Here is a 27,931-nt window from a genome sequence, read left to right on the forward strand (position 1 = left end):
TGCCACCCTGAAATGGACAAAAATGTCAAATTTTGCCCTCTGGCCCATAGACTAGCATTCAGCCATAAAGTTTGTTTTTATTCAAACTTCAGCAGTTTTCTAGTTGTTCTGCTGAGGTAGTGACATCAATGTGTGACATCACGCAAATTGATGTCACAAAGAGAATTGCTCCACAAGAGTGACATCACAAAGCTGCACGGTCATAACCATTGCAGAAGTCGGAGAGCAAGTATTGCCAAAGCTTTTCAAGATAAAAAGGCAAATTCTAACAAACAAAGGAAATCATTGAGCAGTTTTTGGATTTGTCCAGACTACAAGGATCAACAATGAGTCAGAGCAATAAGGTGTCATATTTTGATTTCCAAAATGAGAAGACACAACAGACCTTACCTACAGAGGCACAGAAGCTCCATGGCATATCGAAAGAAGTTGGCATGATGTCTATTAAGAGACAGAGACTGATTAAAGCAAATAAGGAGCTGAAGATTAAAGTTATGAACATACAACAAGCTGCACTTGAAAAAGATAAGCTGCTTCAAGAAAAATTGAAGCAGCTTATCTTATTGAAGCAGCTGTTTGAAGTAAACAGAACTTTAAAGGAGGATAACACCGCCCTGGAGAAAAAAAAACACTGCCTTGGAGCAGAGAAACACTGCCCAGGAAAAAAAAACTATTCCCTGGAGAAGGAAAAGATGGCTTTGGAGCAGAGAAATAGCCCTCTGGAGAAGAAAACACCGCCCTGGAGAAGAAAACACCGCCCTGGAGAAAGAAAAGACTGATCTGCAGCAGAAAAGCACCACCTTGGAGCAGAAAAGCACCACCTTGGAGCAGAAAAGCACCACCCTGGAGCAGAAAAGCACCACCCTGGAGCAGAAAAGCATCACCCTGGAGCAGAAAAGCACCACCTTGGAGCAGAAAAGCACCACCTTGGAGCAGAAAAGCATCACCTTGGAGCAGAAAAGCAAAGGGGCGTGAATTTGATGAGGAACTTGGGGGCAGCAATGCCGTGAGCGCCAATTCCTGTCCAAGTCCCTGTCCGGCATCACAGACCTACAGACATCAAATCCCTCCAGTCTCCCGGCCTGCATCCAGGCCTTCGTCGCGGGTCCTGTAGGTCTCCCCGCTGACCTCCAGGGCTTCGAGGCGAGTCCTGTCAGTCTCCTGGCCTGCCTCCAGGTCTTTTTAGCTGTCCCGCTGGTCTCCGGTCTGACCTCCAGGGCTTTGTGGCGAGTCCCATTGGTCTCCCGGCCGATCTCCAGGGCTTTGTGGCGAGTAACTTTGGTCTCTTGGCTGACCTCCAGGGCTCTGTTGCGAGTCGTTGCGACTTTGATGGCCCCATTAAGAAACCCCATTTTTAAACTCTGCGTTTTCTTCCATCAGCACTATTTGTAAAGCTACTCCAAGACGAACATGTTGAGTCACAATTATTGTATTTAAGTTGAATCTGTTGCATCATTTTCTATTTAATTGATTAGTTTTATAATTAAATCAATACTTTTTCCTTTTTTTAATTTGTATTGCCATTACAAAGTAAAATTGGCCTCCCGGTTCCTGTTCTGCTAGTCATTTAAACAGGACATACAAAAGATTTTGCATTTTGAGTTTTTTTTAAAGGGGCTGCACAGTGGCGCAGTTGGTAGAGCAATAAGGTTCTGGGTTTGATTCCTGGCCTGGGGTCTTTCTGCATGGAGTCTTTGCATGTTCTCCCTGTGCATGCGTGGGTTCTCTCTGGGTACTCCGGCTTCCTCCCACACTCCAAAAACATGACTGTCAGAGGTTAATTGACCTCTCTGACCTCTCCCTAGGTGTGAGTGTGTCTGCGTGGCTGTGTGTCCTATCTGTCTCTGTGTTGCCCTGCGACAGACTGGCGACCTGTCCAGGGTGAACCCCACCTCTTGCCTGGAACGTTAGCTGGAGATAGGCACCAGCAACCCTTCCGACCCCACTGAGGGACAAGGGTGTTCAGAAGATGGATGAAGTGAAGGTTTTTTTAAATAACATTCATACTAAAGTGGATGGAGAATCATTAGATTCTGTTTCTCTTTTTTTTGTTTTGCTCTTTCCTTTGGTTTGCTATTTTGTTTGTATTTCCTTTTAAATAAAGCACTTTGTATTGCCTTGTTGCTGAAAATGTAAATGTGCTATATAAATGAAATTACCTTCCTTTATCTTTGGTGATAAAGGAAGGCCTTTTTGCCATCACCCTAATTTTTAACACCTTTAATATTTTTTATTCAATTGGTTTGAACTTTGATTAAGCTACTTTAAAATGTTGATTTTACATCCGGGAATAATTAAAAACCTGCTTCTACGGAAATTCTTTAGGCTTTATAAGTTGAGGTTTCTGATAAGATGGATAAGACTGGCAAAAGCTTACAAACCAACAAAAAGACCGGAAACATAAATATGAAGCCAACAGGTAATCCATGCTTTGGAAACTTTAAAATTTGCTTTGGATTTTGCTAAAAAATATTGAAGATGAGAATTTTTAATGCTACCACCCACTATTTTTTTTCATGCATTTCAGAAAAAAAGGCAGTAATGTACAATAGTTCAGTATACTAGCACAAACTATGCAGTTTTTGTGTGGGCTGAAAGAGAAATGGTTTTACTGAAATAGTTTTCAGGTCAGACTTGAATCAAGCTGACTGTTTGAGTTCATTCCCAGAGCTTGCTGCTTAAGGTTTTTCTGACTGAACTTCAGAACCAGTTTATCGTTGCCATAGCAAACCAAACAAGGTCGCCTTGGAAATTAATCTGATTTTAGAGAAATTGACCAATCTTTCTCTTTCAACGTTAAATCTATCCTTTTGTCACTTTGCTTTTATTAATCAAGGACTACATGTAAAAGAAAAAGTGTTTCAAGATATAAAGTCTTTTACTATTTAATGTTTTCTAGTGAACAGAAAAGTATATTTGGAATAAACTGAGTAAACAGATGATTCCCCTTGGAAATTGCTGTTTTTAAACTGAAATATAGCTTTAAATTATTCATAAATTGTCATTGAGGCATCTTGATTCTTGTAAACATTTTTGATTGCTACATGTGTAGTCATGATGTTCGTCTTTCAATCTGTGCTCTTGCATTTAGTTGACATATACCCAGTTGACAGAAAAAATCTGAAGGCTTTCGCTGCAATATCAACAGCTCTGCGGTGGATTAGACCTCCTAACCTTGATCTTGACAGGGTATCTTGTGACAGTAATCCATGCTGCTAATCCACGTCTTGATGTAAACACCAAGGACAACCCGCCTTCTATTTTCTGTGTCCTCATTTTTCTCCCTTACTCCTGCCTTTCTGAAAGCAGTGAGTTTGCCATCTGGTTATTGTATCAGCAGGGGTCAGTTTTGTGACCCCTGTTGGACCTACTCTGTCCCTAGTCATTACTTAAACTGTTGTCTTTTAAATGAAAGGGCTGCCTAATTATTATCCTACATAATTATTACATCTGGCTACAATTTATAATAACATTGAACAATTTTGTTAAGGTGGGGATGTGTTGCTCACAATAGCAATGGTCTATTTTTTAAAAAAATTTTATGAATGAAAACAGTTGGTCGTGTCTACTGTAAACATGAAACCTATTGCCTTAAAAAACGCATCCTGGAAAGGAAATATTGACGTTTGTGTCTTCATTCGAGGACAAATAAATTTTTACATCGTATGTACATTTTGAGATGCTGTGAAATTGTTTGGCTTGATTGTGTTATTTGTAACATTTTTTTCTTATATAAACAGAAAATCCTGTTTTGTGGTTAGCCGGATTTGGGTGCACTTGAGGCAGAATTGTGGTGGAGTGTGTTCTGCTGTGTGGCGTCATGTTTGTGTTTGTGGATTGAGAGGCATGTGTACAAACATGTATTTCTATGGATATTCCAGCCCATTCAGGGACTTGGTTTTCCTGCAGTCTTGGTGGGTTGCTACAATTCATAGCAGGGCTTACTGCTCTGTGTGCCAAAGCACAGCAGGCAGGCAGACTTGGTTGAGTTTTGGTGGGATGGGGAAGAGGTCAGGAGTCTTCCCCAAACCCTGCATCCCCAGATCTGGGACACACAACTCTGCCTTCTAGCTCTTCCTTTTGCTTATTTCTATTTCTCCTTATTACAGTTTCATTTTCTGTATATTTTATGGTGTCTTGATATGTTAGTACCACTGAAGTCAAGCTTCCTCTTGTGCTTCTACAACCAAAACCATCTTGCAGATTATCTCAGCAAAAAAAAAAAAGAAGTATGACACTTATTGTGTCATATTTTTATGACACAATAAGTTGACATAAAAATATCAAATCGCAGTGTATTATACTAGAGAGTATAAAGCAAACAAGAGTAGATATATTGTTTAAACTTTTTGTGCAGCATTCAAGGCAAACTCTACATCATTTTAATTAAAGAATACAGCTGAGGTAACTTTTTATTGTTTTTATGTATTCAAAAAGCCATCAATTAGCATACAAAGGGAGGGGGAAAAAAGAGAGTTGCCAAAGAAGAGAAGATATTTCATACGTCAGTCAAATGATGCTTATCTGTCATTTCAGTCAAACAGAAAGAAGAGCTGTCATCTAGACTGTTGGACAGGGGGAAATACTTTACTCACATGCAGACACAACACAACCAACATTGTGAGCTCAAAAACCATTTTAAATAACTTGTTTCACAGAAAGCACTTTGATGCCTGAAAGGCTAATTTTGGGCACAACAACAATCAGAAAATACATAATAGATGTGACGGGAACCATTTTACTTTGGCAACATTTGAGCTACCACCAGAGATGACAGTTAAAAAAAAAAAAAAAAAAAAGATGACTAAATAGGCTCCAACAAAGTAGCCCCCTCCTATGTATGGTCTGATAGATGGGGGAAGCGTTTATATGTGAGAAATTACTAGGAAATGAAACGGCTGCCAATTTCTTTTGGAAACAGCTTACCTTCTCTCAACGAGAACAAAAAAAAATTCAAAAATATCTTAGTTGGAAGCCAGCCTTGTGAGTAAACCAGGATTATGAGATGAGTGGGTGAGAAGTGGGGTAATTACACAAATAAAAATGCTGCAGTGTTTTAAGGCAGTCTCTCGTGCTTTTAAAGAGAATGAGTGGCAATGTGTCATGCTGGGAATAAGAAAAGGGTGGCACATACATACACAAATAATAAATGATAAAACAAGAGTCGACTGACTACATACACAAAGATCAGTCAATTATTAGTAAAGGCAACAAGATGATAGAAGACCACAGGAATGTCACTTCTAAGAAACTACCTAGAAATCAGTCTTCCAATTTATGTGTGGAGAATTAGATCTTCTAATTTTACTCAAATATCTGTATACAAAAGAATATGTATGTTAAATGTTTTTTGCATTTTCTTTTTATAGAGTGCATTGTTTTGGTAGCATTTTGTTACTAAATTGTTGACCAAAATGTTGCTATGAACTCCTCATTCCCAATTTATCATGTAATTATATCTATCCATTGGTTAGAAATGACACCAGCATCACAGAACCTGCAGATTTTCTGGATTCTGCATCCTATTGTATATATTTTCTGGGTTGGCGCATAGTGTCTCACCTTTCTGAAAGTAAACAAAACTTTATTATTTTATTATTGTAAAATAATAGCTTCCATACTGTATCCATACAATCGTAGTTCCTCCTTTTTAGCTCAAGTATTGCATCTGAATTTATAAAGAATGCAGAAAGAGCAGAGAAAAAGTCAGACACTAACAGCACATGAAATTAAAGATCAACTATGCTTTAGAATGTCAGTCCCTCTTTATGTCTGTGTGTGTGTATGTGCATCTTGTCTGATGTATAAATCCTCAGAACCAGAGCAAGCTTTAATTAATGGAGTTTGATGATTAGCAGGCAAAGGCAAACAGCAGTTAAATGAGCTCCCCCCCCTCCTTTCCATCAGTGAGGATAATTGCGTCTCAGCAACAAATTTATGTGGCAGACACGCTGCCTTTGCAGGGGCATCACTGATGAGGTGTTTTTAGAGCGTTAATGCTTTACAACTGCCAAACTTGCACTTCTCAAGGGAATCTGCATGAAGCTTTTGTCTCGTTTTTTTTATAGTGTTTTTATTTTTAGTTTGTAGCTGTAAGCTGAGTGTGAATGCAGTTGTGTTTATACACAGGAGAATAGGTGAATATAAAGGATTACCAAGCTCCCTCTCTCCCTTCATCATCATGACTTTAGTCTAATTTCTCAGATTTCTTTGCTTTTGCTATTTTCCTGTTTTTATTAATCTGCAGGAAAATGTCAGCTCAGATTTGCTTGACCATTGATCTTCTCAATGTGAAATTAATCTACTCTTTTTTTAATTTTTGACTTACCTTATTGGGACTGGGTGTCCTGCTGACAGTCTTTAAGGTGGCAGCAGCTTTCCTAAGGCCCCCTGTTTAAACCATGATGTCTGAGGTAACTCTGACTAGGAGACATCAAGTGTGACTTTTTGGTATACCTATAAATCACTTTGTGTGAAAGAAAACAAGCACTCCACATTATGTATCTTTGTGGTGCAACATTCATACTCATTCTCTGCAGATGCTTTTCTTCAATGGGACATAAAAGCTAGTCAGAGCTTCATGCGAGTCAGGAGGTCCAAATTCCAGCAGGATAAATGACAGCATATTTAGTGCAAAAAGGCCTAGTCAAAGTCCAGACCTTCCACTTTTGGGGGGAAAAAATGTGGAGAGATTGCTGTTCAGACCATCTCCATTCAGTCTCACTGAGCTTGAGCCATTTTGAAAAGAGTGTCCATTAATAATTCAGCATTTAGATGCCCAAAGCTGAGAGACACTTCCCAAAAAACCCTAAGAAGTGAGTGGGTTGCTAGGGGACTCAATAAAAACACACACCATACTTTTCAGAGTATTATCGGTAAAATGAATTGGAAAACAAAGCCATGGATATTTATCTCTTTTAAAAACACATTAGAACTGGTTGTAGTTGGATGAAAATATATTACAGGGTGATTTTACTAAATGCTGTATCTATGCCTTAATCAAACGCTTTGCCTTTTACTTAGCAGGTTTAGCCTTCCAATCTGGCTCTCAGATTAATTCATGTACCTTGCAGAGGTATTTCATATTTTACTCTCTTGGTCTCCATTCTTTCTCACCTTGCAACCTCATTCCTTTGTTTAGGCTGTGCTAACGATGCTTCTCGGCACACACAGCCGAACATGCCTCACCTATCTCTGGATCAGTTTGTATTCCTCTCATCATCAGCTCTGGACCTCTTATCGTATGCTGCGAGCTCGCTCTGCTTTGCTCTTGCTCTCTTTCTGTCTTCATGGAGAAATTGAGAGTGTCAATTCTGTTGAGAGGTTGCATTTTCCTCCACCATGCCTGATGAATGTTTGGATGTGCCCTGAAATGGGATCTGAGGCAAGATAATGCTGGATATTGTCTGCAGTCATTGGTTAGGAACGCTCATGATGTCTAATCATAATAATGATAATAAATATGGAGTTTAGATTTGTGCTTTGTTGTTTGGAAATGAAGCTTAAAAGCTTTTATGTAGCTTGTGGCGATTAATTTTTCCCCCTTCTTATCAATAGTCATTCACAAAGATCAAATTTATGTGAAAACCAGTTATTTGAGATTAAATTAATGCTGATACATCTTATTTGCCTAGAATATCCCTTATATTGGCTGTTGGATGTATTGTTTACAAGTACTTCTATGCTTTACAAGAATGCCTTCAGTAGTGTGAATTTACAGTAGTTGTATTGGTAATGGGGAGGTTCTGTAAATGACCTTAGGTCTAAAGGGAAGCTTATTTTTGCAACTGCCAGCATTTCTAACGTAATTGTTCCTCTTTGGCTCATAAACCTCCCTCTTTGTGTGTGGATATGTGAGTGTAGGTAATTTAAAGAGCGAAAGATGGTCCTTTTTCTTTGCTAGCAGTGTCAGCAGGTAAGCTGCCCTATTGGGAGAGAAGAGAGAAATCGCCAAAGCATGCAGATTGTTACTCCAAGGGGAGAATCAATTAGGGGCATGGAGGCTGGAGCAGAAAGGCAAATAAAGATGGAGAGAGGCAGGAGGTCCATGCAGAGAGATGGTGCAGAGCCATGCTGATCACCTCCGTTGAGACAATGCATTACTCTTCCTGTTTCCTGTCCCACTTTCTGTACCTGATTTAATAGTTTGACACAAAGCAACAGATTAAACAAACAAAAAAAAACTATCTTATTTCATTTTTTTTTCCTTTTGTCTAGCTCATTGATTCAAATATAGATTGCTTTAGGGTCTCTAACACATGGCATGTACACCTGTTTAAAACTTTAATTTGCTCTGTTTTAATCTGTGCCAGATGAAATTAGAGCAAGAACCACTTTATTTGAAAGTAATTTTATGGTAATATTTGAGTTAATTTCCCAAATTTCACTTGTTTTTTCCTCTTCCTCTCTGTAGGTGCATAATGTCCTTCATCTCAAAACGGGCTTGATCCTGCAACGGTACTGGACTGTGCCTCTGTCCCTCTCCTCAACCGTCAACCGTCAGCACAGCCATGACATCTCACAAAAAAACACGGACCTACTTTTTCTTATGCTGCTTCCTGTTTAGTTTGGTGCTTCCTGCGGCATCACAGACGGTGGTGCAAGCCCCACAGGCCCACAGTGCCGGATCCCAAGTGATCACAGCGTTGCTCCAAGAGGAGGGGTACGCCTCATTTTATGCCGAGGACCCGCAGTGGACATTTAACCATCTTGCTGTGGACTATCGCAATGGCAACGTTTATTTGGGAGCAGTTAATCGCATATACAAACTGTCTCCAAGTTTGAAGCTTCAACTGTTCCATGAGACTGGTCCAGATGAAGACAACCGCAAGTGCTACCCACCACGTATTGTCCAGCCTTGCAGCGAGCCACTGACGCTTACCAACAATGTAAACAAGATGCTTTTGATGGACTACAGGGAGAACCGGTTGCTGGCTTGTGGCAGCCTCTACCAGGGCATCTGCAAACTCCTCCGTCTAGATGACCTCTTCAAACTGGGAGAGCCCTTCCACAAGAAAGAGCACTACCTCTCTGGTGTGAATGAGAGTGGCTCTGTGTTTGGTGTCATTGTTTCCTATGGCAATGCCTCTCCAGATATGTTGTTTGTAGCCACAGCAGTCGATGGTAAGCCAGAATACTTCCCTACCATCTCTAGCCGAAAACTGGCAAGAAACTCAGAGGAGGATGGCATGTTTGCCTACGTCTTCCATGATGAGTTTGTGGCCTCTATGATTAAGATCCCTTCGGATACATTCACCGTTATCCCTGACTTTGACATATATTACATTTATGGCTTTGCCAGTGGGAACTTTGTCTACTTCCTAACTTTGCAGCCCGAAATGGGAGGTGGACCGACCACAGGTTCCTCTTCTGCTGGTCGGGAACAGGTGTACACATCCAAGATAGTTCGCCTTTGCAAGGCAGACACAGCATTCATCTCGTACGTCGAGGTCCCGATCGGGTGCATAAGTGGCAACGTGGAGTACAGATTACTTGAAGCAGCCTACTTATCGAAAGCTGGTTCCATCCTTGCACCTTCACTGGACATGGCCCCAGATGACGATGTGCTTTTTGCCATCTTCTCAAGAGGTCAGAAGAGGCGTCCGAGGCAGGCCCCTCAGGACTCTGCTCTGTGTGTTTTTTCACTTCGAAAGATCAATGAGAAAATCAAGGAAAGGTTGCAGTCCTGCTACAAGGGAGAGGGCACACTGGATCTGGCCTGGCTGAAAGTCAAAGATGTTCGGTGCAGCAGTGCGGTGAGTATGCTAGAACAAAATGCAAATGTGAGATTGTTGGTTGCGACAATTTTATGATGACATGACGGAATTTCAGAACCAAGTTAGACATCTAAGAACATCAAGTGAAATTTGCATTGCAATTTCTAAAGGTTTCTTTGAAGATTTTTGGATTTTCCTTTTTTCATTTCCAGCATGGTATGTGCATCTTTAAAATATACTTAACTGGTCATAAAAAACAATTTGCATATTGTTTCTAGTTATTCTAATTATATGCGAGTGTCTCTGGGGAATATTAGACGTGATTCTCACCGATGTTTCACTAACGAGCTCTGCTGCACAAAGGGAGTTACCAACACAATGTTCTTCAGTGGGTTCATAATCCCTCCAGTCGCAATGAGATGTTAACCATCCACTGCCTGTTTGAATCTGCTCACCCCTTAAACAGTACAGCTGAACAGTGTGCCAAATTACCATAATTTTATTCTCCGTAACAGCATTACAAATTCAGTGGTTCAGTTCATTTGATTTGTCTCTTTGCGCACATAACAAATAAGGTTAAATTGGGTATTGGATGCTTGGGCTACCTTCCCCAGGAACCGCAACTCTTTCCTCAACTACTCTTCTCTTGATGCTGCTGAATGGTTAGAATAAAAAACTATTTAAATCAAAACTGTATAACTGCATGAAGTAATTTTAAATGCTATTATCCAGGAAGTGATGACTCTGCCATAGCCGTAACTCCGAGATATAAATTTCATCTTGATGGTGCTGAGAACATATTATCCTGACCTCAGTCATGTACTGCTCTGAGACATTATGATGTTGACCCTACTTGTGTATGGATCTCAAATAACTGTGTTAATCTATTAATCTGTCTCTGGCACAGCACACGTGCCAGGGTGCCGTTGTCTGCAGCTTGAGGGTCTGATAAATCACGCCTGGGGTAGAGCTGGCAGCAGGGAGAGTAGATAGTGAGGTAGCTCAAAGAGGTTAGCGGTGAGAAATGATGCCATTTAAACATTGCACTAACGTCAGTGCATAAATTAGACCCTGCTGAACAAGTGACACTGGACTCAGGGGATAGATGAGTTCTGACACTTATGAATGTCTGTATGTGCAGGTTTGACTGCCGAGAAAGCAGACATAGTTAGAGTGGGGCAAAAAAACATTCTGTACCAAGACAGAAAAAAGTTTTATTTTAATCCACATTTTTATTTACATAACAATATTCTTTTTAAAAGCTTCTTTAAATGGAGTAAAGATGAAGTATGCTTTTATCACACTAATGAATGATTTGTTTGATTGCACTTGAATAATCAAAGCTAACCTGAATTGTCTGCAGGCATGGTTCTTTTGCTACTGTCTCACGGTTTGTGTTTATGAATGTTTGCTTGTCACTCAGATTAATTTCTTTGCTGCTTTAAATGACGCGTGACCAGAAATGCTATATCACACATAACAGAAACGTACTTTAAACTAATGACTCTCGAATTGTGCTGAAGCAGCCACAAACATACATTGTTCACTCTTGCACATTTAAAATGCCATGTTGCTTTGAGAATAGAGGATGACAGGCTGGTTTTTTTTTGGTTCCTGCTCTCAAAAATGCTCTAGTTAAGGAATCGGAAAATTCCATGAATATCTACTAATGTGTGCACAGTTATTAGGGCTGTCCTTGCTGCAGTCTAGAAAAATATTAAATTTAATTATTTTGCAGGTCTTAATAAGTACAGGAAAAGACAATAACAGTATAGAAAGATATTTGTTTCCTTCCTTGCATGGCGTTTTTTGTCTTGGTGTCCTTCCTTTTTTCATCCTCTGTTCCTTATAATATAGTGTGCTTTTTGCCCTCCCTCTATTTTTTCTCCTCTTGTCTCTTTTGTGTACTTCCTTTTTGTTTTGCATTCTATGTGTCTTCCTTCCTTACGTCATATTTCTCTTTCCTCTTCATATGTTCTGCTTCCCTTTTAATGGGGAACTTTTATGGCTTTAATTTGAACAACCGAGAACTGGAAAAAAACACGCTCCATGTAACAAGCACTCCATGGTCTACATTTGGATTGTGATTATAAAACGTAACCCCTCACCGATGACATTCATTGCATCGCTAACCATTTCCCTTGATTCAAACATGCACGTTATTTCACCTGGAGTTTCTTAAAGTTAATTATTAAGAAAGCTACAATGAAGTTCTTACAGCACGCAATCTGAAATGGACATGGTCCTATTTTTTCTGAAGATTTATCTGACCTCATACATGCAGTTAGTCTGAAAAATGCATCATTGTGAAGTGCTAGGCGCTAATGTTAGCCTGTGTTTTTTTGCAGGCAGCTCTTGTTTACTGTAAAGCACCGTCATCCCTGTTGCCACTAAAGTCAGCGATCTGGTTAGAGAAAAAGAACCACACACTGTCTTTGGCACTTTGACCAGGATATGATTCTTAAGGATCTAGTACAATCAAATTGACAGTCTTCATGTCCTTTACAGTGTAGACCAAGGGATAGAGTACAGACAGCTGTTATTATTTTTTAATGGCGGACTGCATGTCAGGGGTGGGTGTGAGAGGGAGCTAAGATAATACTGAGACTTGTATTAAATAGATTCCCCTTTATCTTGCCCTCTTCATTGCTCAGCATCTTCTGCTATCTCACACCCTGTTCTCCTTTTCTTGATTTCTTACACTTTTATTTTCTCAATCTTTCAAACAGCATCATATTTTGAACAGGATGTTTTTTTCCTCCAATTAGGGAGAGGACGAACAGCCCCAAGGCTCATTAGAGCAGGCTAGCTAGCTGTGTAGTCGAATACACACACACAGTTTTGATGGTGCAGAAAAATATTCATACTTTGTGGTTACTTTGGAATGGATGATGGGCAGAACCAGGATATTTTATATACCATCACTTTAGTAACTCGTTAGGGTTAGATAAATAAGGTGCCTTGCAAAACATATTCACACTCCTGAAATGTTTTCACATTTTACCACTTTACACTTTTGTGATAGGCAAACTCAGAAATAATTCACAGTTGTGGAGCGGAAGAAAGAATGATAAGTTGGGCTTAATTTTTTTAAAACAAACAAACAAACAAAAAATCTAACAAATATGGGTTGCATGATGCTACCACCACCATGTTTTTACATTGTTGATGGTGTGTTCAATCGTGTTTTAGCATAAAACACAAGCAAGTACAGAATATGGACAACTCAATATTTTTAAAACACAGTTTTCCATCAGACATCTGAGAAGTCCAGTAAACATCTATCAATATATATTGAGGCAGATGAACAGTAAGATTTTTTTTTTACAGAAGCATATTTAAAATCTAACTATCACGTTTTTAAAAAAAATTACCAATGCACAAAGCAAAAGAAAATTTAAAAAATGCTATAACCAATAATAATCACACTAAAAAAAAATCAGCAATGAGGATTAAAATATGAAAACGCTGCATGAATCTTATATTACAATATTATACACTACAAACTGTAGTAAACACAAAATTTGAACATCTTAACATAATTTAATGTGATCTTGTTTAAAATACACAAATTATCATAACATAATTTTTTAACCCCGTTATCAGTATCACCAAGTGATGCAAGTGTTTTTAGGGTGACAATTAAGAGGGTAAATTGCATGTTTTACCTAAGCTAAACATTTTAAATATGTGTTTTTTATAATAACATAACTGTAGAATGTCATAATCAAACAATTAAAGCAAGTGTGTGCTGGGACACGAGGCTGCTGTCTTTGTTAGGGCTGCATAAAACATTTGCCCCTACCAGACCTTTGATGCTTCACACCATCTTTAAGAGGCTTTCAGTCATCACTGGAGAGAGGCAGAGAGGGAGTCAGAGAAGAAAAGGAATGTACAGCAGAGGGGAGAGAGGATACATGGAAAGAACAAGTGTGTATGTGAAGGGGGGGTGGGGGTGCTTCCTCTTTGCCTCAAATGGCCATGCTTGGCTGATCCACATGATGCATGCTCAACAGTATAACTCTGCAAAGGGCCTGCATCCATAGATCATTGTGAAGTGGCGTGTGACCTATAAAAAAAGCGCTGCCTGTTCCCTCCATGTTGACTGTGTCAGCAAAAAAAAAAAAAAACAGAACAACAAAACAGCAGGATTGCAATAAATTCCCTCACTTTTTTTTTTTCTCTCATCCTTGATTCATCGCTTGCATCCTCGGCCACTTTCTTCCTCTGCCTGTCCTTTTCATCGCAATCTTACAAAAATACTAGCCTTATGTGTCTCAATCTTTTTTAGATTCTGTTCACAGATTCCTATATTTCTTACAACAGTTTCTGTAAGCAGCAAAGGGAAGCCTGCCACCCCTCGAAGACTGACGGGAAAATTACAAGGTCGTTCACAAGTCTCTGACAGGCTACGGCCATCCCTTCATCCCTTCTAGTAATAATCATTAATTACATGTCATTAACTAACATGCCACGGGCTATTCTTCTACATTTGTTATGTGCTACCGACTTCACATTCTGAATTCTCCCCAATTAATTAGATTATTCTAGTCGGCCGCTGCTGTTTCTTTGACTCTCTTTCTTGATCTCCAACAGCCCTTCAACACATGGACATCACCCTTCATTTGAAAGGAGCTCTTCTGCTTTTAAATTCAGTCTTCTCCTGGCTTTCACCTTAAATTTCCTTTACCTTTTTTTTCCTATTTAAGTTTGGCTTGACCAGCCTTTGAATGATGACGGCCTGTGTGCTGGTCATCTCAATCGCTCCGCTGTCTGATTGTGGAGCTTAATCAGTCACTGGCTACTGCTGCGGCTGATGAGTCAGTCTAGGTCACATCCTCAGGAAGGGAAAGGCTAGCAGATTCATTAAGGACATCCAGACTGCCCCCCCTCCCTTTCTACTTCACCTCACTCCATGCACATATCCGCTATTCTGCTCGCTGGCTGGCACGCTAATTAAATCTCCTTACATGATACCACTTGCTAAAGGTCAGAATCAATCACAATATCATTATTCTGTGATTAAACAAGTGTCTTCTGCTTTCTTCGTCATACTCTACTGTTTTAACTAAAAAAAAAATGTGTAAACTTCAGCTTTCTCTGCTAGGTGTTGGTGTATTTTTCTCTGCTTCACAATAAGAGGAAAGCAATTTAAGTATATGACATTTATCCAGGTTATCAAAAAAGAGCTGCAGGCCTCATTTGCCTTAAAATATGTCATGATTCAACAGTAAAAAGAGACTTCTACTCTTTAAAGGTTCAGTCTATCAAACAGGCTGGGACATGACGTTAAACCTTGAGCAGTCCATGCTCAAATCCCAGTATGGTTACATTTAAACAATTTGGCAAAGAAGAATGGGCCAAAGTTTTTCCACAGTGACGTAAAAGACTAATTTCCAGTTATTGCAAGAGATCAATGGTAGCCTCTGCCTCCAAAGGTGGCATAGCAGTTAATAGATTTAGGGAGCAGTTGCATTTTCCATAGTGGGCCACATTGTTTTGGAGATCCCTTTCCCCTTAATAAAGTCATAATTAAAACATTTTATTTTTCTTTATCTTTGTCTGATTGCTCAACAATCAGACAAACACCGATATAAGGAGTAAATGCTTTTACATAGCAGCAAATAATAGCTGTTAGATGAAATGTGTTAAAACAAGTCAATCCACTAAACCTTAGTGAGTCAATGAAATTGACTCACTAAGGCTCACTAAATGTTTTTAGCTGGTGAAATGTTTTCATTTTCTATTAGTTTTTGATAAGAATAAAATGTTCTCTGTTCCACAGAGAGGTAAAAGTCTCTGTAGTACATTACAAAGAGAGAAGCATTCAATCATCAGGAGAATTATGTGCCTTCATAAAATTCAGCTCACCTGACAGCTTCAAGGTTGATTTGTGATTTGGGTTTTTTTCCCCCTTCACCATCTTCTAAACTTACACCTTCCTCTATTTCTGTCTTTGCCGCCTCCTGCTGCAGTGATGTCTCACCCTGTCATGCTGTTTTATTCCTGATTTGATTCATTTTTTTCCCCACCCTGCAAATATTTATTTGTTGTACCTGCATAACTAATGGTTGGCAGACGAAAACATCAGCAAACATGAATGAACAATTTATCATGAGACTGTCTCATATTGTTGATTTACTTGCATGATTTGCCTCTGGATCACACAAGTAAATCAAGTTTATTGTCTAGCTTTACAAGTGTGTACTCGGCGTAATTTACACACATGAATGCCATTTAATGTACAGATTGGTGGGATTTTCAAGCTGTGGTCATTTTGTTGGTGTACCTTTTTAATCCTGCATAAAATCTTTACATTTATCTCAATAACTGTGAGGCAAATGGAAATTGGAGACTTTATAGTTTTTTTCCTCTTTAATTATAGTTAAGTTATGTCCAGTGACACGTGTTGCACATCCCCAACTGTAGTCTTCAGAGTACTAAAGCAAATGACTGACTTGCATAAAAATGAAAACAGAAATAACTTCGAAAGGTTATAAAACCCCAAAAACTCTACATGGCATGATGGCAGTATTTGTGAGGTTGGTTGTATGAACTAAGCAAATTTAATTTACATAGAACCCTTCACAGGTAAAGAAGCACAAAGTTATTAATTCTGCAACACGACTCAAACAGGCATTGTTTTGTTAAGAGAAAATCTAATGTTGACATAATTTTAGCACGTTAAATACAGCAGATTCATTTAGTCATGAAAGAATTATGCAGTGCCTCCAATCATCTTAGCAGGTTGGTCATTTAGCACAGCAGGGCAAGAGGAAAATACTAGTTCCCATTTGGCAAGTCACAAAAAGAACCTAAAGCATGCTGGTATCCATTTTTATAGTTCCTTTCCTTCTGTCTACATGCATAGTTTTGAAGATTAATCTGTGCACAAAAATATAATACAAAACAACTTTTTATTTCCACAAATCACCTTTTTTTTTGCCCTAAAAATAAGTCAATTAAGTACATCACTAAAAAGTGCCACCAAAAGTACATCAATACGTTTAAAAAAAAAGTTCAATTTCGACATACCAAGCGTCGCTGCAGTTGATCGTGTGCCATTAATTTGGTGAAGTTACACCGAGTAGAAACAGTCCTTACAGCAGTCCAAACCCAGATTAGGCCATACATCAGAGAATGTTAGAGTGCTGATCTCTTTCAGTCCCCCACTAATCGCATTGAGCAACTCTAGCTTTCTTGTGCTTGCTGCCCGCTCCCTCTTCTTTTTTTTCCCACACTCTGTATCTACTGATCCCTCTGCATGGTCCAGAAGAGAGCTCTTTTTGTGTTGGTGCTGGCAGCCAGACACAAGCAAAGAGATGGATACGGCTGAGAGTGACCTGATTCTGCATCAGTGTTTGGCCTCTGCCCAAATATAGACTCCCTTCTCTTGTCCTTCTGTCTTTATGATGGATCTATCAATCTTCTGGAACGCTTTACTTACTTGGACAAACATTTGTTCCTATTTTTGGATGTTTTGGAAAAATAATAGAACAGAATAGATTAAAAGTTTGTTCTTTGCTGCAAATGTCTTCTGAAATTTGACTCACTTATTGGAAATCTAGAAAATCTTTGAATATTTAAGAAATACACATGAGACAAAGTCAAGGTCAACAGTGATGCCATTAGCTACTTGACTACAAATGCTGTTGTAGTTTAAAAAAAAAAAAAACATGACGTCTGCTTCCTGCTTAACCTGAAAAAAACAATGAAGATCATGTGTAAGCTGAAGAAATTTCACATACAAGGTTTTTTTTTTGTCCCATTTAGGCTGAGTTCAGATAATTAATTTCCTAATGATTTGAAGTACTTGCTTTTTCTGAAAAATTAATTAATCTTTGAATAAATGATGGGAACCTTGTTATCTCTGGAGGAAGCATTCAATCATCTAAGGCCCAAATACTGCCAACTACTCAGTTTTGTTTCTGTTAGATCCTGTTAACCTTTAAACCCAGGAGTGATGAGCTGTAATCTGTCATGTCCTCAGCTATAACTGATGAGGACCAAAAAAACAAAGGATGTTTATGGTCTGTCACCTAAACGAGGAATAAGACTGAATATATCAGAGCATTGGCACTAGTTGCTGCTAAAACCTATTATAAGGACTCATCTTGGTTCTCATCAGCAAACCATTACTCAAATATAGGTCTACGGCAGGACTTAGAGGACAAAATGTTCATTCCTGACAACAACTTCTTCTTAAAAGATCTCTGGTTAAATTTTGGGAACTTAAAGATTTGGGAACTTGTGGAAAAGTTGCCCTGCATAGAAATTTGTCTTCTGTTTATTCTCAGTCAGTGTTGGTCTATGTCCTTCTTCTTTTTATTTTTTTTCTGCCTTTATCTCAGACCTTCAACTGCGTGACATGCTTCTGACCCACATTTAGGTTGTCTATATCAATCATTCATCCCACTCCATATGACCCTACATTGTAGCCTCCAGCTTGTGCCCTTAACCAGCAATGTTCCATTTGTCTAATGAAAGCGGACCCCATATTTCCCGTATATCTTGTTCTAAGGGCTCTGACGATGATGATGGCCCTCGGTGATAGGTTGAGCAGAGACCATGGCCTTGCGCGATTTATCGGAAGCCCCCAGAGTGCACTTCGAGGAAGAAAAAATGGAAAATGAAACTAACAACAAGACCTGTCTCCCTTTAAAGGCATTCCCTCAGATTTTTTCACAACCTTTAAGGCAGTTTTAGATTTAAAACAATTTTGTATCTATATCATTTTCATTCATGCACCTTGTTTTGGTCTGCCTGGGATATCCCTTTTACTATAAAGCATTATTTTAGTGTTATTCTACTTTGTATCAGGTTTACTGGTTTTAACCTGAACAAAGTGATATTAAAAAGTATTTGCTACCTTGCAAGTTTCTTTTGTTCTTATGACAAGTTTCTCTTTTGCGCAACACAAATTTTTGCTTTATTTAACGAAAGAAAACAAAAAAAATATACCCTTGGATTTGCTTATTTCACGATAGATAAATTATAGTTTGCTGACCCATTTAGAATCCATTAGCAGTAGCAGCATGTTAGTCTAGAGGGTACTTTTCTAACTTTAGTTTGTTTCCCATTCGGTCAGTCAGACCACTGTTATTGTGCCCAGGTGGTGAACTCAAATGTTTTGCAGTGATTTGCCGGAGTGCAGGAAAGCCACAGATTTTTTTTTTGTTTGTTTGTTTTTATTTCACTTTGAATCACTTTGGTGGTTGCTGCACCAGCATTTCAGCAGTTCCTGTTGTATTGGATGGACGGTGGGGAATAGAGCCTGACAGAGCAGCCTCCGGCGCAGTTGAAGAACCAGAGTCTGACTGCAGTCTTCTTCCATTCTCTAACCTGTTTTCATTTTTTGCTGCCTCCAACATAACAAACTGATGAATACCTGATATAAGTCATATTTCTTCAGAATTCAGGCTATTTCTGAATGCCAAAAAAAATGCTTGTGCTGACACAATGTGTGTATGATTGCATTTAAATAACTTTTTTTGTAAAGTATCTTGAAATGACATGTGCATTTACACTATGTAAATGAACTTAATCGAACTAAAATTGTTTTTGAAACGCATATTCCACTCACACTAATAGCGATTAACATGTTTTTTTTAATGTCCGTTGCAAGTTTACGTTGAGGAAAAAGTGCCTTAAAACTGTACCGCGAAGCATTTTGAAGCAGTTCCACTCTCGTTTTTCTTACTTGTGATTTCTCTCTGCTCTGTTGCAGCTATTAACCATTGACGATGACTTTTGTGGGCTCGACATGAATGCGCCTCTGGGTGTGTCTGAAATGGTGCACGGCAAGCCTCTCTTTACGGACGCCATTGACAAAATGACCTCTGTGATTGCCTACGTCTACAAGAACCACTCACTGGTCTTCGTGGGCACAAAAAGTGGACGAGTCAAGAAGGTAAAGAGCAGACTTTGGGTTGAGTAAACTGCATTATAGATAGTTTAATCAATGGGAGCCGAGATTTGGTTTCTCTCTGTTAGAATGTGTAGTAAGAGCTGGGAATTGGGAATACTGGATTGGAGAATGGATAGTAGTAGAAAGGCAGATTGACTTTCAGGCAAATCAGCTGAATCGGCTGTATTTGCAGCATGAAGGTGCGTGTGCTTGAGTGAAAGAGGGGGAGAGTGAATGGTAGTGCGTGTCCTTTACTGAAGAAGAAATTGTGTATACGTGTGTGTGTTTTGAGGTAAGGGAATCACGAAGGCCCCTAAGGGGGTTTTATTTCTACTGCCAAGCGCATCTGATATCTTTCAGACCTGCTCATCCCCGGCACCGTATATCACGCATACACACGTTCACACCCGAAATCCGGAGGACCCGCTACAGTTTTCCTTTACTTTGGACTTGTATAAAATCCAGAACCCTGGGGGCAAATTGTTGTGCACATCAGCACGTTGCAGAACTTGCTAGACAGCACAAATCGGCATGTTACAGAATTGATTAGACAAAGTTTATTATCTCTTGCGAGGGAAATTAAGAAGTCAGAATGAGATTAAATGCATAATTTATTAAGTAATTTATGTACCTGATAATAGCATACAATGGAGCCCCAAGGAGTCATATAAATCACCTTTTCACTGTGGCAATTTTAAAAATGTAACATAGATAATCATTCAGGCGCCTTGTTCCCAATACATCTAAATAATACGACATACATCCAACTGCATTTAGAAGTCACCCAATGAATTGAGTTAGAAAAAAATCATCTCAAAATAAAACTGTCCTGTGAAGGCCTCAGATTTCTTGGAAAACATTTTTAGCCCCCCACCCAAAAAAATTATATATATAGAAAATCAAGATGAAACATATTGCGGCAGTGTAATGCTATGGGAAAGCTGGTGAGAAATAAAGTAAAGAAAGTAAAGAGGAGTGGAGGTAAATACATGTCTATGACTGAGATTTACTTTTTCAAAATTTAGAAAGTTTTTCTTGTACTTGACAATTATTCACAACTCTGTTGGTATATCACAGAGAATTGCAATTGAATACACAAAAAAATGGTGGTTGTAATGCAATAAACTGTTGAGGTTATAAACACACACATACAAGGCACCACAGGAAGCCAAAATGTTCAGTGTGGCACTGGTAAAAGAAAGAAAAAAAGGAAAAAAGATTGAAGTTAGTAATGTTTCCAAGGGCATTTTCTAATACCTTCAACTGTAACTGTCTCTGCTTAAGTCTCATGTCACACTCTGTGCGAATTCAGAGCTCTTGGCTAAACAGGATTTGTCCCCTCAGAGTTAAGAAGTGGAGGATAAGCTGGGTTTTGGAGTGTTGTTGCTTCCACCTTAGACTGCCTTCATGCCCCTGTGCCCTTTTGTGTGTGGCAGACCTTTTCACAGCTAAAGGGATGGTGCACTGGTGCAAAGGATTGTAGAACCTGGCACCCTATGCACCTTTACATTGCTGTCTCACAGATATATGCACCCAGAGATTGCAGAGACTCTGTCAAACTAAATCAAATAAGAGATTGGCATGACCGGTGAGCTGAGACCGAGAGAAGAGATTTTGCAGAGATTTATATATTTATACAACACTTGATTTTCTCGGTAGCCTGTCTTTAAATAGACATTTTGAAAATGAAATTAAAATTGTACTTTGCAGTAATCTTTCAACGGGACGTTTTAAAAACATTTCCTGGAAACCAAACAGAAAAATCAGGTTATATACATATGGTATATTCAGACAAAGACCCATTTCAGACACTTCCACAAAGGCAATCAATATCATGTGTCAACATAGGCGTGCACACACAGCACCATTACAATTCCATCCTTCCCTCCCTTGTACACACTTCCCCTCCCCTGTCATTAACTGTATACCATTAGATGACATCACAGGCAATAAAAAACAACAACAAGACAATAAAAAGTCTGAGCTGAAGTCCACCTCCTTCATCAGTGACTTTATAACCTCTGGACTAATGGATGTTGATTTATACTCTGCCCTCCACCTTATTTTTTTCCATCCTTTAGTCCCTGCCCATTTCTCCTTCTCTGACCAGCTCTCTCACTGCTCATCTTTCAATCTGCTTTCCTGCTTTCTATGTGGCGTTGTGACAAACACATCACCTTGAAGGAATCTGAGAATTGCAGGAAAAGAGTGGACATAATTTAACTGAGTCCTTCTTGGTCGCGTTAAATGTTCCTGTTTATACTCTCACATTTATGACATCATGAACTAAACTTAGCAGGAAGTAGAGTAAATTAAATTCAGTTTGCTTGTAAAACTGCGCAACGTAATGGGGGTTATTTGCTGGGTACCAAGGGCGGAACCATTTTTGATTGATATATATATATATTTTTTTAAGTTATCGTAGTTTTTAGACATTTTGAATTTGTAATGCACCACTTTCACATTGCTTGGGTTTAAAATGTTACATTATAAAGGAAAATTGATCAAGCTATCAAACTAAATTTCTCCCAAAACTCTTAACATGCCCAATATTACTTATGGTGCTGGATCAGTGATGCTGTGGACCTTTTTCTTTTTTTTTTATCGTTTTATGCGTCTCTACCCTCTTTCTTCAACATTCTCTTAATTTTTGCTCTTCCTGTTCGATTCATCGCTCTGTCTTCTTCTGTCTACTTGTCCATGGCTGAGCGGAGCTGCCGTGTGAGATCTCTTTGATGGCTACCTCCTGCTTCTGGAAGTGAATAGACCATATGGCTTCTGTCAGTCTGTCTGTCGGTCAGTTTGTGTGCTCGTTGGTCTGTGATAAACATGTGAGGAGGCGAAGAAGTGATGGAGATAAAAGACTGAGGCAGGGTTAGGTTTAAACCTATTTACTGCAGGTCAATGCACAACAGCAAGTCAAGGAGAAAGACTTAGCCCCCTATTGACTTCGATTTTGTTTATGGCTATCTGATCGTATAACACATTGGTGTGACAGATAACTGTTGATGTTGAGACAAATGTGTTATAGTCAAAGATTACTAGTCATTTTTTTTTTTTAAATGTGCACAGATGGATGCGTCAGTGACCCATTACGCCCGTGCAGAAGCTAATGCACACACTACTGGACAGAAGCCGGCCAGTTATCGGCATGGGGTCAAGGCTTGAGAGGTAGACTCGGGGACAAGAGGAAGGTGTGGAGGGAAAAAGTGGAGAGAAAAGAGAGCAAAAAGATGAGATTGAGAACTACCTGCTGAGGTGCTAATGCATCTTCCCTCTGTCAATCCCAATGGGGGAGCATTGGCGCTCAATACAATGAGCAGCTAACCTTGAACTTGACATCGACAGCCGCCCAAAATTTAGCAAGCTGGAACATGCAAGGCAGCTGAAGCTGGAACAGGTTATTGTGCCTTTATCTTAGATATTTCCAAGTTTTAAGCTGCTGTTTGTGCATATGACTTTTGCCAACTGTTTCTTTTTACAACTGTAATATAAGAGGGCATAAGAAGAGCTTTCAAAATAAGCTTTTATGGCCTTGCTGCTGCGACCAATCATTATTTTTTTATTAAGGGCCGCAGGGACTTGATGACCACATGTGACAGAGCAGATGCTGTAAAGTGGAGCTTTGCAGAGTTTTTAAAGCAAACACAAAATTATTAGAGTTCACATTTTGAACAGCCTTCTGGCCTCTTATATTGGCCATTAGTGCCATTAGTATGGGTAGCATTACTGAAACCACATTGTATGTGCGTTTCCTTGAGAATGTACATCCTTACTTGAACTCTGAAATTTCAAAAAGGCTGCCAGTATTTCCAAAGCCCACATAGCAGACAGAGGTTGAAAGCTCAAAAGATTAAAGCCAAGCAGTTTTTCTGTAACGTGCAGTTTTTTTCTCCCTTGTTTTCTTGCAGCCTCAATTGCAGTAATTGTTGTATTGTTATAATTATCTGGGCAAAAAAAAATCTCATGATTTCTGTCAACAGTCAGTTTCTTTGTTGAGCTCCATAATTATGTATACTCAAAAGTATTTGGACTGGAAATTCGGTCATAATAGTTATTTTCCCAATTGAAGAGGAAAAAAGTACCAAAATGAACAAAGATGAATATAAAATAAGCTACAAGAATTTGGACCATGATGAAGCAAGAGTATTAGAAAAGATGCGAACAAACGTAAGAATAACAAATGTTTTTATGAAGCTGTCGTATATTTTACTTTAAGGAAGATTGGCTTTGTAAGGACTCATTGAGCTCTGTCATTTTATCGTGAAAGGTGGCAGAGGCGAGAAACGGGTCAATTCAAACACTGAATTGTGAATGTTTGCTGTTGAGAAGGGAAAGGTCAAACTCTCACTCATGCCTCAACCTCTGTCAATTTCTGTTTCGTGCTCTGTACTGGCTACGCTGACTTGACTGCATTATTACTTCTCTCTCCAACTACAGCAATCACTTTATCCTTCGCTATCGGTCTGTCAGATCCCCCCCTATCTGTTGAATGAACAGGTCGTTTTCATATGGCCTTCTTTCTATTTATTTATAGAAACATGCATGAGTCTTGAAATATTCACAGCGTTGGACCGGTCTCGTTTTGTGCACTGATTGTGTCCTTGATTTGGCCGCATGTGTTTGTGTGCATGCATGACGTGCTGGTTAGCTCCAGACACAGATTATTGAAATGGGCTGAGCTGAGCTGTGGTCAGTGGAGCAGAGGATTAACTGCTTAAAGCTAATGATGAAATATGTTTTAGTGCTGCCAGGCTTCATGTGGACGCCACTTTATGATCTATACTGCCACCCGGTCTTGTACTGCTGTAAACACAATGCGGCTCAAGTGAGGCACACGCACGTGTGCATACTATTATCACCATTGCCAGTAGCCATTACAACCCCACCCATCTGTCCATTCAATCCTTGCAAGTGGCCTAAACCACTGCATTATTCAGCCAGTATTCCCAGAATGTCAATGTTCTCCTACTGTTAAGTATTCCTCAGCAGTCTTGCTAGTTGCCTTGGCACTTTGTGTGTTTTGCTGCTCCCACACCAGATAGTGCAGCTTGAGTTGCCATGGCAGCAGAGGCTGCTCCACAAGCACAGAGTATATAATGTATAGGGAAAGGCACACAGGCACATGTGTGAGTGTATTTTGACAAGTTTGGTTTTAAGTGTCAATTTTGCATAAAGAGTGCATATTTGATGCCGATACAATGATCTATGAGAACACTACTGTCTAAAAACTGGTTTCCTCTCAGACAGGTGGCAACATTGTTCTTTCACTGCAGGAACCAGATGCATGTTACTCTGGCTTGACTGTGGTGCTTGTTGTAGAGAAATGTCAGGACAAATCAGTCTATGGAAGCCTCTGGCAACCTCCTTCAATTTACATCCCTATTCTAAGGTTTTATATTGCAGCATTACTACAAACCAACTGTTTCTCCATCATCCCCTGATAAGTCCTTAGTGTACAAGGTTGGCTTAGGCACTCTGCCAAGTTCCAGTTTCGTGTCTAAATTGGGGGAATTGGATGGTAGTTTGTGTTTATACATGTTTGTGTACATATAAGTCAATACTGTGTTGAAAAATGTAGGACATAAACCTCCATAAACCTTTTGTATTGAGTGAAGAAGCAGTGGCTTTGGATTTTACATTGTTTTTGTTTTTTTGTAGTTAATTGCTTGGCAAGGATGTAAATATTCCTTAATTATTTGGATTAGGGTAAAATGGGACCAACAGGGAGAGAATAGGGCACTGAAAAAATATATGTATGCCAAGGTGACTACATTTTGTTCCTTAACCATTTTGGGCTGATACAGATTTTATAATTTCATATTTATAAACTGCCAAAAGAAGCCGTGCCAAAGAAAATTTTATACTTGCTTAATTTCCTGGTTATTTAAAGTAACTATTTGCAATTTCCTCCATGTAGTTAAAGAAAAAAAGTGGCTATGACCTGAAGGAGATGACTCATAGTTAATCTTTTTAAATAAGAAGTCATAATCAGTATTACTGGCATAAGACACTTGGCCCAAATACAAACAGGGTGTAGACTAAAATGTAAGAAAATAAGAAAAGTTTCCTTTGTCACATTGGCAGTTCAACATAAAAGAGCATGCAATAATAAAAAAAAACCCAAAATAAAAACAAAAAGATATAAAAATATAAACATTTCCACAGACAATAAAAATAAAAGTGAAACAAGAACAGTACAAATACCGTAATAGTTAAATTGTAATTGTGCAATTTAAATTCCCATCTAGCAGTAGTTCAGTGTGATCTGTTTTCTGATTTGAGATAAGATTTCATAGCACGAATAGTCAGAGCTGTACAAGGGCCAAAATGTTCCCTGGTATTGTTGGATTGCTCTCCAGCTTTCTTGGTTGTTGGTCAAACTTTACTGGTCAGTAGGTGTGCATGCAGATGGCATTCTAGTATCTCTAACCGAGCTATTATTTTTGCACATGGTTTTCAGAATCCAACAGTTTCATAGCTCACACCAAGATTTCTTATTTTCGAAACGGGGAGTAGTACAGGAGCAGGTGAAAAGCCGTAGAGAGGAAAGCGCAGCACTGAAAGGAGGAGAGGGCGCAGAGGGCAAAATTACCAAGCAAAAATAAGGTAAGTAAGCTGCAGGGAGAAGAAAGTCAAAAAGGGTAAAGTGAAAAGGTGAAAGTGGTGAAATGGATTTTTATGTTCATTTCATTCACACGGGCCTGCTCCTACTGAGAGGCGAACCGGTATGAGGCAGTATATTGAGCTGTGAGTGATTCAAGTGGCTATTCACTACAATGTGTATGTGGATTTAAAAGGCTCGAGTCAGCCGAGAAGTGAGTCAAAACGGCAAACCTTGGTCTGATCCTTGTGCGCCCTGGCAGTTTGAACTTCAGCTGACTCGTGTGTGTTGCTGCTTGCTCAGGGTTAAGATGAGGTTAGCTGCTGAGAAACATGAGTCAAGGTCTGGGGACATAAACAAATCAAAGAGATGCCACATAATATTATGCCTTGCTACGTGTTGGTTAAGCACAGGCATTGCAGATCCCAATTCAGTACATAGTTTGTCTCGATTGTCTTTGAAAAGCAGCAGCTCATCGAATTAGATGCCCACATCTTGCTTCTTGTTGTAGACAATTATTGGGCAAACTGCAAGTTGAACAAGAAGGACTTGAACCTAAAGAAAACATTCCCATATTTTCTTTCTTCGGTGGCTCTCACAGAAATTTCTCAAAGAAAAGCGTACAGTATCAGTCTTTGGTTAACTTTAGGAAAACATCTTCTTTCATAATCTTTATTTAATAAATTTGTATTCAATTATGTGTTCGCGGGTAGAGTTAGTCAACATTCTGACGAACATTGCATTCCAAGCATTTTTGATGGTCTGACAATCTTCACAAATCAACAAACTTCTTGTTTTGTTAACAATATGAAGATAATAGAACAAAATCATTTTATATGAATCAAAAATACACAATGAAACGTTTCTTTTTTTATGTGAAGGATATCGATCAAGTGTTGTCTTATTTGTCTTATTTTAGATTATTCTCTCTGGGGAGAAAAGCAGCATCCTCTGCAGTTAGTCCACTATTCTATATACACCATTGAAAATCATCCTCATCTAAAGTCATTAAAAAAACATTGCAATAGTTTCTGGAGCTACAAAAAATAGCCATTTCTAAGACCGGGCATCATTCCTGAGTCAGCTTTTTTATTTTATTTTATCCAAGTTGTGTTTCAGTTTCTTTAATTTCCCTGGACCGAAACTTTGTATGTTGGGATGATTTTATTTTTCTGAGCTCAACTGTAAGGAAATAAGGTTTTGCACAATTACCACATTTCCATAAGGGTTTATGTTGATTGTCGTTATTGGGCAGATTACAAGTGTACGTAACTGCATCACATCAAAATGAAAAAGAATCAGTAATTGTTCTGTTTTATGCATTGGTATTTGCTTTAGTGCCACATCATTGCGTGGTGGTAGTTAATTTGTAGACCTGCTAGAAAGAAATCAATGTGTTGTCCAGCACGTAATCGCACAATATATTAATGTGTAGCTCAGATGGATGGCTGTTATCCTGCCAGCACAGACTGTAATTTTCCATCAATGCTGGCGCAAAAGACAAATTTGTATAGCAATACACAAGATGAGCATTTAAACTGTTCAAAGAATAGATAATAAAAAAAAATTACATTAGGCAACTCCTGTTATTTATTTCTCTGGTTTATTAGCTGAAAAGCAGTGTCGGTATTGATAAATTGCTTTCATTTTCTGTTTTCATCGCATTTTAAATATCTTGATTTATAATCACTTCTCTAAAAATCA

The 27,931-nt window shown here is 39.0% G+C and overlaps 1 protein-coding gene across 2 annotated transcripts in view; it reads left to right on the forward strand.

Annotated features, from left to right (window-relative positions):
- The window catches only part of plxna4 (plexin A4), a 239,317-nt gene that overhangs the window by 30,913 nt on the left and 180,473 nt on the right, over window positions 1-27,931 (forward strand). For both annotated transcript variants that reach the window (XM_015029533.1, XM_015029532.1), the window contains exons 2-3: window positions 8,414-9,755; window positions 19,444-19,626. In XM_015029533.1, the coding sequence (XP_014885019.1) occupies window positions 8,511-9,755; window positions 19,444-19,626 (1,428 nt within the window). In that variant the 5' untranslated portion in view covers window positions 8,414-8,510. The remainder of the gene's footprint in view (window positions 1-8,413; window positions 9,756-19,443; window positions 19,627-27,931) is intronic.

Source organism: Poecilia latipinna, unplaced genomic scaffold, assembly GCF_001443285.1.
Source record: "Poecilia latipinna isolate Pla-1442-1.1 unplaced genomic scaffold, P_latipinna-1.0 Scaffold156, whole genome shotgun sequence".
Classification (NCBI taxonomy): Eukaryota; Metazoa; Chordata; class Actinopteri; order Cyprinodontiformes; family Poeciliidae; genus Poecilia; species Poecilia latipinna.